The sequence below is a fragment of the Acanthisitta chloris genome, unplaced genomic scaffold, assembly GCF_000695815.1.
Source record: "Acanthisitta chloris isolate BGI_N310 unplaced genomic scaffold, ASM69581v1 scaffold14539, whole genome shotgun sequence".
Classification (NCBI taxonomy): domain Eukaryota; kingdom Metazoa; phylum Chordata; class Aves; order Passeriformes; family Acanthisittidae; genus Acanthisitta; species Acanthisitta chloris.
This window is the reverse complement of record NW_008692076.1, coordinates 65,042-77,648: the sequence shown is the minus strand read 5'-3', so window position 1 is coordinate 77,648 and position 12,607 is coordinate 65,042. Positions and strand designations below refer to the sequence as shown.

At 39.1% G+C, this 12,607-nt stretch overlaps 1 protein-coding gene across 1 annotated transcript in view; it reads right to left on the bottom strand.

Annotated features, from left to right (window-relative positions):
• Positions 1 to 9,645: 9,645 nt before the first annotated feature.
• Positions 9,646 to 12,607, bottom strand: part of LOC103809659 (chromosome unknown open reading frame, human CXorf30) — a gene marked incomplete at both ends in the record, with an annotated part of 67,262 nt that continues 64,300 nt past the window's right edge. The window contains one exon of the mRNA XM_009082514.1: positions 9,646 to 9,860. Coding sequence (XP_009080762.1) covers positions 9,646 to 9,860 — 215 coding nt within the window. The remainder of the gene's footprint in view (positions 9,861 to 12,607) is intronic.

Genomic DNA, 12,607 nt, shown 5'->3' with positions numbered 1-12,607 from the left:
TAAATAGTTGTGTGAATGGGACCCTCTTATCACAGCTATTTTATGCACTTCCTTAAAAGGAACATTGCAGGAGGTTTCTGAAGTGCCCCTGGAGCACTGCCCAGTATGTCCACCCCAAGGGACAGGGATGTCACCCACCACTTCCCCCTACAGCATTGAAACAGGTCACTGCTAAATGGGAGGTGCAGCACAGGTAGGTGCTAAACCCACTAAAGTACTCTCTGTGCCATAGGACTGGATGCCATGGATTTTGCTGTAAATTCTTTTGTTCATTTGGTAACCAGTGCAGTGCAAAGGCATCTCTGATCTGCTCAACATGCTGATGGGCCAAGGACTGAGTTCTGTCTGGGTTTTGTTTATTCTTTCATGAATGACAATGCTAGTGAAGGGTGTTGCAGCAAGAGTCTCAAGCTGTTTATTTATGCAGTAAGAATAACATAAATATTTTGAAGTGTGGCTCAAACCAGCCTTCAGCAGAGAAAGTAGCTGGACTCAGCAGACAAAGCATGGTATAAGCATCATCTGTGATTGACTCCAGTTGCAGCTGCTGTGAACTGGGTTGTTTGAACTGGAGATCTTAATTGTGCCACGCACATTCTTGGATGAAAGGTACTATAAAAATTCCAGGAGTAGCTATTCTGTATTTTAATGGTATTAAGTCTGTATCTTTTCACTTTCACCATCTGAACCTGAACCACCTGAGGTGAAAAAGTCAGCCTGTGTCTCTTCAGGGAAAAAGGCTTAGCTGTGGTTATTGAGCTCAAGTTTGTAATTTCAGAGCAGGATGCAGGGTTGGAGTGGGCAGGTCACTTCCTAAGCCTGCAGCATTACACATGCACTGTCTTTGTGGCTCAGGGCTTGCTAATTAATTCTCTGTGCTGCACTTCAGCTCACACTGGCTCTACACCAGCTTCTCTGAACTCCCAGCCCAGTTCTCAGAAAAGAGGCCCTAACCCCTTAGGCAGGGCTGGGTCTAATGGTGCACATTTGGGTGTGCACCAGGAAAGCAAGATACCCCAGTGCTGCCATGCATCCCACATGAGATCAAGCTCAGAAACACAGCAGCATCGTCCCTGAGCACCACACCTCAGCCCGTGGGCAGAGTGCATTTAACTCCCTGCACACAGCTCTGCTCCTGGCTCGGCACAGCTCTCCTGGTACCACCTGGCATGAGCTCTGCCCTGCTCATGTCTCCTCGCAGCCAGAAGGTGGGCACCAACTCAGCAGGATCCCTTCCTTCCATGGAAACCCACCCATCCTGCTCCTTTGGGAAATGGATGAATTTCTGCTCTTTTAAAATGCAGAAACAAAAGCTGGCAGGGGGGCCATGCTGGGCTGTGAAGATAGACAGAATTTTAGAGTATACCTGTAGTATCAAAATCCATGTCACCCAAAACAGAGCCTGAGACACTGTGGCCAAGTGAGAAGCGAGCGTGGCATCAAGGTCCTTCAGAAACCATGCAGCACAGAGCAGGAGAGTACATTTCCCTTGTCCAGAGACTAAAGCAGTGCTCACTACAGCTGTGTGCTCTGTCTGTCTCATGGGCTGTGTACATAAACTAGAGGGATTTAAGTGTTAAGCATTTCAGTGATTAAAAGTAAATCTCAACTTCATTCACTTGCCTGTTGCAATCTCGAAAAAGAGTGCTTCATGTCTCTTACATGTCCTTATGGAAGACCTATAAGGTGAAATTTGAGCTATTTCTGTTTCTTATTAATTAAGAGAAGTACCATGCTCAGAGATAAGATGCCATGTTCAGAGTTTAGAGATAGCTCCCTGTGGCTTCCTTGGTAGGGGGATGGTCCCAGACACCTAATTATCTCGATGATACACATATCCTGTTTGAAAACTCTCATCACCAATGCATTAGGATCACTGGCCCTGGTATCTCTTAACTGTATCATGACCCATTATTATGAAGTGGCTACTCTACTATTTAAACCTGTGTGGCTTAAAATCGGTAGTCTAGGAGCTCTGGGTGCAATTCAGTGCGCTTCTTTCTCTTGAGCTTGGGAAACCACAGCCTCCAATAATCCCTTTTCAACCCTGAATGAAGGCTCATGCAAAGATATGCCAGAAGTCAAGGGCCTCAGCTGGTGTTCAGTTACCAGTGCAGAGTGCCCCATCTGCCACTGAAATACAGCTGCATGGTGCAAAGCAGTGACAAGTACTTGGTGGCTGCTTCCTATCACAAATGTCCACAGGAATTCAGTCACAAAAAAAATACTGCTCTTGTCCATGAGGCTATAATTCATTGGCTATTAATTTTCCAGTGGTTACATGTTGAGTCCTCCAGAGCCTAGTTGCAGTCTGTTGCTGTCAACACACTGCTTGGAGAAAAGAGCAAGAACAATCCCATGCTCCCAAGGACTCTCTAAGTCTGCAGGCATTAAATAAGTCTAAGGCCTTAAGTCAGACATGCTGTCAAGTCATAGGAACTACACCATTTTTACCAACTTCCTACCCAAAGGGATCCTTACAGCAGTTCTTCACTTCACTCTGCTTCACTTGTAGTTGCTCCTTAACCGAGACTGAAGTGAAAGGCCTTCCAGCTCTGACCCCATTTATCTCTTTCACCCTCAGGCAGTTAAATGAAATACAGGGACTCACATTTTTTTCTGATAAGAAGAGAAATTGATGATGAAGAGGGGTGTCTGTGACATGAAATCCATTTTTTCTGAAGACACAGCAGACAGGATATCAGATCCTCATGTCCTGTTTCAGCTAGGACCTCCATCCCCAAGGACTCACTCCATATTTTCCTGCCAATGAAACTTTCATATTGGCTTTCACCATGTCTTGCTTTCCACTCCTTGAGCTGCACCAAGGAATGTTTAGATTGGATATTTGGCAAAATTTCTTCACTGAAAGGGTTGTCAGGCTCTGGAACAGTTTGCCCAGGGAAGTGGTTGCAGCACCATCTCTGTAAATATTTCAGAGAAATGTAGATGTGGCACTTGGGGACATGGTTTAGTGCTGGACTTGGCAGTGTGGAGTTAATAGCTGGACTAAATGATCTTAAAGGTTTTTTCCAGACTAAATGATTCTATGGTTCTCCATGCTTTCTATGGCTCTTCTTAGCCAGGTGTGACTTTAGTGCGAACAACCTTTGCACAGAGTAATGGTAACATTGCACATAATAAGTGTTTAACAGTTACTTCATAAATGAAGGATAATGGTTCTTCCCCTGAACTCGAATTTTAACTGGTCCTAAAGAAACCAATTTTGTCATTTGCAGTCAGATGCTGGTCAGTTACTTGAGTTCAGCAGCTGCAGCACAGTTTGTACATGAGGCAACTTAACTTGACAACTTAACTTGACAACTTAACCTGTGTTGCCTTAATGGGGTTTTGTGTGTGGGAACCACATATGCACAACCCTCTTCTGCCTCCCTGATTTAGTACTCTTCCACCTTGTTCCTCAGTCTCTCTAGAATTCTAGCTTGGTTTTGTCTTGTCTTAATTTAAAATTGTGGTCTTTCAAAATGGAAATTGTTCTGGGATTGTCACCACAATATGACTCCACGAGGGGGAAAGTGGGCAGACACCTGTTATGTCTTCCTACTCAGGCCTCTTTTCTTTTTGTTGGTTTCAGTTTGCTAGTTAGTTTTCTAGCTGAATGTTTGTATTTTAGAGGCTTGAAAACATATTAAGTTTACCAACAGAGTTGATCAGCATGGCTCTACATGTGACCCAGCTCTTTTCCCAGCAGCAAAAATCACTTGCTGGTGTAGCTTAGAACCATTCTTAAAACATAATAGGCTGTGTCACTGAAGGTGTTTTGTCAACAAACAAAATAGAATTACCACTTTCCCATTAAGTCCAAACACTTCTTTGACATCTCATTCGACCTTCTAATGAGAATAAATATGTTTGTAAATGTTGCATTAGACCATTATTTGGAGATAATGGGCAAAAATATTAAGCACTTGTTGGTAAATGAGAGTAAATTCAGGCAGTTACAACGAGATCCTCTATAGCCTTAGCATCAGTGGTTTTCTACCTGATACTCAGGACATTTTATTTTAGAATTAAATTGTATGAGGATATGGTGGTATTTATTCTTATGTGACACTGAGAAATGAATCACTTATCAAATCCTGCAGAAATCTGAGGTACTGAATTCTGACAAAGTCTAGGGTGTTTTTTCTTTCTTTTTTTTTTCTCCTAATGCAAATTGTACCTCTGATCTGCACTCTCCTCAAGCACGAAGCGCTACAAGATGACTCTAGGCATGTTGACCTCTCTGGCACCCACAGCTGATGATCATCTCCACTAGGCATATTAATTAGTTGCTAGAGTAATTAACTGGAAGTGCACATAATAAATGCCAGATGTTTTTTTGGATTGCAACTGCTACTGGGTTCCCAAACTTATAATCCTGATTTTTTTCCCAGGCAAGTTGAAGCTCTTCATCATCCAGTCAATAGTTCATTAGCACTTGCTTGTATTCTTCCTGCCCCAAGTTGTGGCTCTTGACCTGACCACGACACTGCCCATGCCCTCATCACTTGCTGGATCAGTATTTGGGGTGAGATTAAAAACTATTGATTAACTTCCCATTTTTTCCTGTACATTCACATTCTTTTCCCTCAAAGAGATGTTTTTGCCTGAGGGAAGAAGCAAAGCAGTATGTCAGTTAGGGAATTCACATGCTAATATTTAGATACATGTGATATTTATAAAGGAGAACAGTGAGGGATGGAAGGTGGTATTTGTGTCAGGATCTGTGAATGACATCTGGAGGGAAAACTCTGTGATTTCTTCATGTTTTACTGAACCTTTCAGAGTGGAGATTTCTCATTTTTGACTTATTTAAACAATGATCATTATCTGCTCACAAGTTCAACAGCAGTTATTTCTTTATGTCACCTTTGCACTACATTAAAAATAGTACTGTCTTCACTGCTCTTGAACTACTTTTCCTAGACACAGTTATATAGTGTGTCAAGACATGGCCCTGCTAAATTTATCCTGATATGGGCTTTAATTACTTTGTATACTTACTGGATATGAACCAAATGAGATGAAATTTTGTTAGGTAACTGATTTCTTCTTAACATCCCGACTGTCTTCTGTCCTTCAAGTGACATTGCTAGGCCTGACTTTTTCAGATACAGGTGTGTTTCATTTAAGCAGGTGAGGTGGGAAGGTGTTTGTCTTTTTAATTCCATCTCTTCAACATTATGAACGCAGTGTTGTTTGTTTTGAGCCAGTAGCTGGTAGTGTTACACTGCTAATGCACTTATGTTCTTGGGAGCCATCTGTCCTTGCACCCTCATCCTTACAGGCTCTCCTCACTGGCCTTCTGCCCTCCAAACACTCTCTCCATATTCAAGGAACTGTGCCAGTGCCATGGTGTTACACTACAGCAAAGGACTATCCTGGAATAGAGAGGAAAACAACACCTCAAAGGTTCTTCTTGCCCCATGTCTTTCACTTTACTTACCTAGCCACCAAGAAGTGCTTTTGGGACAGACTTCTTGGCATCCATGTCCTGCCATGACCTCAACACATTGGCATCATGCCATGGTATCAAAATGTGAAATATCCTACTATAGGAAATTTAACACTACCAATATCACAATAACTGCAGCAAACTTCAGCAGAATAAGTTTCAAGTCAGTGGAAGCAGAAAAGCTAGTAGATGAATTGGATTCCTTTTTAGATGAATATTCTATGGATCAGTAGGTTTATTCCGAGTTACTTAAAAAGCAGTTAACATTCCATTAGCAACAAACTGTGATCTGTGTCAGCAGTAAAGCACTGTTCAGTCATTTATTTTAGAATGAGCAGTCACTGCAGGGAGAAATAAAATTATGAAATGCTGCACAAGCAAATAAATAGTAAGGCAAAGCCAGGGATTTTGTTTCTTATTCTAAATATTAAGCCTTCCTCCCAGAAATATTTATTAATATATAACAATTTGTTTTCCCTCTGATGTTTGCTGTGTGCAGGATATGTCAGAACTTTTTATTTTTTCTGGTAGTTTGGATTTGTGATCCAAGAGGAAAAAAGTGCATGCTTGGTTTTGGCTGCTGCCATGTTATTTCATTGAAGTAAGAACATTGTTGGTTCAGCATTATGTCCTCTACTAACCTGGCTTTGGGCCCAAAGAGCTGTCTTGAAAGAATAGCTCTTACCTAGCAGTAGGAATGCATAGGGCCCCATGCCCCAATAATGGGCTCTTCACCTGATGGTGATTACCTTCTGTGCTTAAAGCAGACTTTACCTCTCAGTTCCCCTGACTCAGACAGTGCTGGCACAGGAGTTAACGTTAGGCTCTTATTATTCTTGAAGGGCAAGTTTGATACTCACAAACCTTTCTATATCTAGTGAGATCAGGTATAAAATACTCTTAGAGTGTCATTGATACCAAGGCTAGCCAGACATGAGCAGAACAAGCAATCCTGAAATCTTCTGAGTTATGTGACAGCAAAACCCACTCCAAGCTGAGCTGCTCATGGCAGACATCCTAATGACATCTCCGTGCTACCCTCGTGTCATTCTGTGCCAAATAAAGCTCAGCCAAACATCAGACAATTAGAAGGTTGATTGCTTTGTACTCTTTCAAAGCCACTACTCTAACTGTACAGTCCTGCAACCACCTAGGGCAGATTGTCTCCACTACTGGACATGTCACATAAAACCAGGATCTCGATCATTTCAAAAGCTGCACAATATTTTAATAATAAATTTAGATGTCAGCCTCATTCCCAAAGTAGCAAGTTCTATGTTACACAATAACGTTGCTTCATAAGGTTTCAATCCTTTTTTTAATTACTCTGATGGATGAATCATCATAGGGAGCCATAGAAAGAGAAGGGAGGAAGAAATATAAATAAACACATGGTGACTTTGCTGGTTAGACAACTAGCACTTCTGCTAAGCCAGTACAAGCACAACTGACTCATGGATGGCACATATGGCTGTGATTAAGACATTGGCCATAAGTGTCATCTTGACTTTGAAAGACTTTTGTGTTGTGAATTTGATATTTCTAGCAACCAAAATATATGTGGGATCAGTAAAAGTAATTTTAAATCACTAATTGAATTAGCAATTAGAAATGAAGAGGTATGATCTACAGTAATAACAAATATTTCCAGTAGTTAAACTCTGCAGATTACATTTTTAAGGTGCAGGGTGATGATGAGCAGCTTCCCACCTGTTCTGAAGTTTGGATTTAATGGGTCCAAAAGTTTTGAAGCAAATTCTCTAGTTTTAAATAATGAAAGCAACATCTTATGATCTTTTCCCATGTCAGTCCTTTCTTTCCATGAGTTGAAACTCCAATATTTTGAAAATGGCTCAGTAATTCTGGTAAAAAGTAGGGAGCAAGTAATGAATAAAAGTGATCATACTGGAAATCTTCCAGTGCTACTGCTTAAAAACCTTTTGAAGATATACTTAGAATTAGCCCTTGCATTATAAAGAATACAGTCACCTCACTGATGGAAGTACCAAGCTGGGAAGTAAAACTGAATTTATTTATAACAGTCAGTTTATATAGTCACTGTGATCCATAAATGCATGCAGACAATATGGAAAACACTGCAGATGTTACAACCACACAGCTACAATGGTCTTTACTTAAATCCGTTTTGCAAGTATGTTCTTAATGTCAGAAGAAATGTTTAGTTCTATTTAAGCTCTATGAAATAAGAAAAATGCAATAAACTTTTCATATTAGGTCCAGATTCAACTGATGATGGTGTGTCTTGCATAACTCAGGAGTGACCTTGCACACATTGAAAAAACCCATAATTTTGTCCAGAAAACATAGATTATGCATGCATCCCTTTACAAAGAGATAATATGATTAAACTGTTCCTCTGAAAACACCCCTCTGGTATCATTTTATTGCATATTTGCCTATGGATTTTTTCAACATTTGAATGTATGACAGAATTTGAATATCTGTGCAGGCAAGCAAATTGTGCATAAAATTTCTGGAGTGAGCACCATGTAATTGTTAAGTGATTTACCTCTGTGCCACCTGCTAATCTGTCTCTGGGAGAATTACAGAATTTTGAGCATCTTTCAAACAAGTGTCATTTTAACTAGGAAAGGAAAACTTTAAAAAATTATACAAGGGAAACAAGGTTTTTACATAGTTGTCACTGACATATTTCCTGAATACCAAGCATTAGTTGTGAAACCATTGCTGGTCCATAAATTCTGATTTCTTACAGCCAGAGAAACACTTGCTTCATTTATTTATGCAGATAGAGGCTTCCTATGAAATCTAACTATATATATGGTCCCAGTAGTATTAAGGATAAATATTGCAATAGCTTCTTAATGTCTTCTAGGTATATCCATAGATGGATATGACTATACCTGGACAGATATCACTATTGACAATATCTTTCTTGTGCTGTGTACTAAATTTGTAAGGCTGATTTTATTCTTACTTCAGATTACCTGGTTTCTGCACCAAAATGGGGCAGGCTGCATGTAAAAGGAGATATTAAACAGTGCCATTGCTGTTTTATATGTTCCCAACATTTTCTGTAACAGCTTCTCTAAAATGTGTGGCATAAACAAAATCCTCCAGCAGATTGCAGTGAAATGGTTTTATTGGTGCTCATTTGTGCTGACCTACATAGGTTGTTCTCAGGATCCCCATTCCTGAGCAATGATGCTCATTCTGTGTTTGTGCCAAGAAAGCACTTCGTCTGTGCCAAGCCATTTTTTTTGTCAAAGTACATTTTACCATCAAAATAAAGGCACAAATACAATTTATGTCCTATTAGTAAAATCAGGAAAAATGATCTCAATGAAGAAAGAAGCAGGAGATACACATTACATCAAGAGCAAAGAAAGCCTGAATTCCCACCTAAAGTCACCCTTGGATGGAAAAATGGAAAGAGAAACACATTAAGAATTGCACTTCTGATTTGCTTATTCTAGGAAAAAAGGTAAAATCTGTTCCCATTCCTCACTGATTTTTCATAGTCTTCTATATTTCAATACTCTAAAGCACTCTACAAAATGTACTTACCAAGAAAATACTGAGGAGAACATTTTATTTTCCTTCTGTGCTATGTATAATTATCTAAAATTTCAAAGTATCACGGGATGAATAAAATGGGATTCTAATTTGATACAAAGCAAAGATGTACTAATTAATGAAATTTGCCAAAGCAAGAAAATCTGAAAGACATTCAAGTTCTGGAAATATGACATGTAAACCTGTTTCACCTTAGCAAAATACTTTAATATCTGGATTTTATCATGGAAAAGATCAGGGAGTGGTTTTCTTGCTTGGATTGCATGGGTGTACTGTGCTGAACACACAGAATGTTCATTGAAGCTTCCTGTATTAGCCTTACTAAACTAATAGCCCTTAGAAAACAAAGCATTAGTTTGAATTATATTAGGTATATTTTTTTCAACTCCAAATTTTTTTCACTTTAGAACTTGGTGACATCTGTATGATACAAATAAACTGTTAGATATATATACAAAAACCCTTCTAGAAAAATAGGATTATTAATATGCCTCAGGCACTTTGAATCTTCCATCTAAAACACACAATCAATGCATATCACACCTGCTTAAAAAAATGAAAAAAAAACATATCCTCTTTTTATCTTCAGAATTTATTTCTTCCTCAGCAAAAATGTAATGGATCCTCACTTTCCTTGTTTTGTTCTCAGGAGCAAAGGTGCCCCCTGGACTGGTGAGGATACTGCAGTGGTTGTAAGTTTCAGATTTTCACGTACAAAATTGCGCTGTCGAACGGTGGTCGATCCTACGGAACTGCTCGTGGTAGTTAGTTTTGCTGTCCCTGTAGGTGGTACAGTCTGTGGAGGCAATCCATTGATTTCATATCTCCACTGCATTGACTGTGTCTGAAAATAATGAACAGAGATGTAAAAAAAAATAAATCAGAGATCAAACACATTGAAAATTTGTCAGTGATTTAAGAGGCTGCATTGATTTCAACTGTTATTTATCCTTTTCCATGTAACATACTGGAATAACACAGAAAGAGAATTGCACTCCTGGAACAGAGAACTGAAATCACATTTAAATTTATTCAGGAACAGGCACAACAAAGATGAGAAATTTACCTTCCCTAGTTGATCTAAAATTCCATTTTCTTTTAGTAAACCTCTGTATGTTTTTCAAATGCAGTTACTGCAATACTACAATATAAATGCCTCAGGTTTACACTACAGGATTTAAATGCAGCTCTGGTACTGGTAATAATGGTATTATCATATGGTGGAATTTTTTGCATTAAAATAATGAAGCCTAAGAGAAAGGGATTCTGAGTATGCACAAGAGAATTGCAGCTCTGTGTTGGAATCTCTAGTTTGAAGCATATTTCTGTGAATTGAAAATGACACTCTTCATTTGCTCCCTGTTTATAACTAGTGTCTTGGAATGGAACATATGCTTCTGTGTCATGTCTTGTAATGCTTGATTCTTTCTCAGGCATCTTCCTATTCTTACTGCACATCTCATCTACCCAGACTCAAGGAGTATTATTTCTATGACTAGGAAGGCTGTATTGCCTCCCATGCCCTCATTTGTGTCCTGAAGCAGAATTTTGGCTGCTAAAAACCAAAACACAAAACTTTGGACTTCCAGTCACTGAGAGTGAGGGAATTGATGATGTGTGTGCCTAAAGTGGGTGTGCAATGCTTTGTCCTTCTTTTGCACAAAGCTGGACATAATGACAGGTCATTTCAGTGTTTGTAATATCTTTGGGGTTTGTAATATTTCTGTTATTTGTGGAGGGTTTTTTTAAAAGGAGAACAAAAGACTAAAACCCAGGAATATACATTTTCTAGATGTAATGACAGGTAAATGCAAAATAACTTGGAATAAAGACCTGCTTTCAAGAACTAGAGTGATACATTTTGAAAGAAAAATGACTGATTATGATCAGTGTATACAGAATGAAATGAAACCAAACTTATATGTGAACTGTGAGAGCAAAGGCAAGAAAACTCATGAATCAAGACAATGATAGTTTAATAAGTGAAAGAAAGAGGGAAAAAACCCCAAAGCAATAACGAACAAGTAGTGCAAAGTCACTCACCACATACCACAAGCAGACAAATGCCTACCCAGGCTCTGACCAATTTCCAATGAAGAAGATGGCTAAAAATAATTTTCTTAGCCCAGATAGAATTAAAATTGACTTAATTGACTTCTGCAGTTCAAATATCGTTGTTTCACAGCATTCTTTAGATGTTATACAATCAAAACCCTCCAGGACTGGCAATGGCCTGAATACCTACAGCACTGGTTCCCATAGTGTAATCATCATTAGGCATTACCAGAACTATAGTCTCAATAAGCAAAGTTACCTTTCCTCATGCTTGCAAATCAAAAATGTTGAGTATTGATTCTGCACTCTGCTTTCAATCATAAACCAATCATAAAATCAACACAGGTGATGTCTTATTTAATATGAAACCATTTCAATTAATCTAGCAACTTTCTTACATTTTTCCTTGCTCGTTCTGTTTAAGAGATACAACTTAGAATAACATTAAACTATGGTAATTAAGAAATCTACTAGGAACAAGGCAGAGAATTTTTTCACTGAACTACTGAATATGTAATAGTCCTGTTTGCTGTGAAGATATGCAAGTGTGCACAGACAAGTTTAGAGAAGCACACCTGGGTACTGTGGCTGGCACACTGCATCATTTATTTCCAGAACAGCATGACAAATGGTTTTGATATGCTATCTTCCATAGGCTAAGTTAGTGATTATTCAGTAATAAAGGTGCACACGCCTGACTTCTGCAGGGCTTGATAATGTTACCTGCAATCTGCTTCACTCTGACACCTATTTTATCATTTAAGACTTATTGTGTGTGCCTTCTGCTTTAGAATATCTCTGAAGTCTCACCCATGAATTACAAAGCAATTGCTCAGGTCTCTCGCTGAACTCAGCACAGGGAAAGCAAATTAACTGCAAGCCAACTGGAATTCACCCTTTTCCAAGGGTTTGCCAGATTTCTGGCTGCTCCCTATGCCTGGCTGTGATTCCTGCTCCAGGAGGACACCCCAGGGCATCCCCCTGCCCCAGGTCCTTGCAGTCCCTCAGCTCAGCTGGTTTGCAGTTCAGCTGAACCAGCACATCACAGGTCTGAGATGTCACTGTGGCCAAGGAAGTCCTTTCTATCCTCACAGCACTTCATAGCTTATCTAAGAAACATGCTCTCTTCACTAATTTATCATTAGTGGCAAGACCTTTTTTTTTCAGTTAGAACTGCAGTTTTCATGAAGCCTATTATAAATGTAAAAGTTTGACTGTGGAACAATACCTATTTAAAAATGCTCTTCAGTTACCACGTCACAGTTTCTTACTCGTAGCTTGATTAGGTTAAGGTGTTCTCTTTCAAATCTACAAGCTTTTTCAAAGAAACAAGCATGATTATCTTCCTTACAGGCTTTTTATTATATTCCATTCTGTGATCGACATAAATTTTTAAAGCAATTTTCTGTGTCACTTTTGCAAAATTAAGATTCCTAACAGCTATTTCAATAATTATCTAACTTCAATTGTTTTGATATGTAGTTGACTGAGAACAGAAGTTTTAATGATGGTTAAAGAACTTTAATTGCTTTGGCA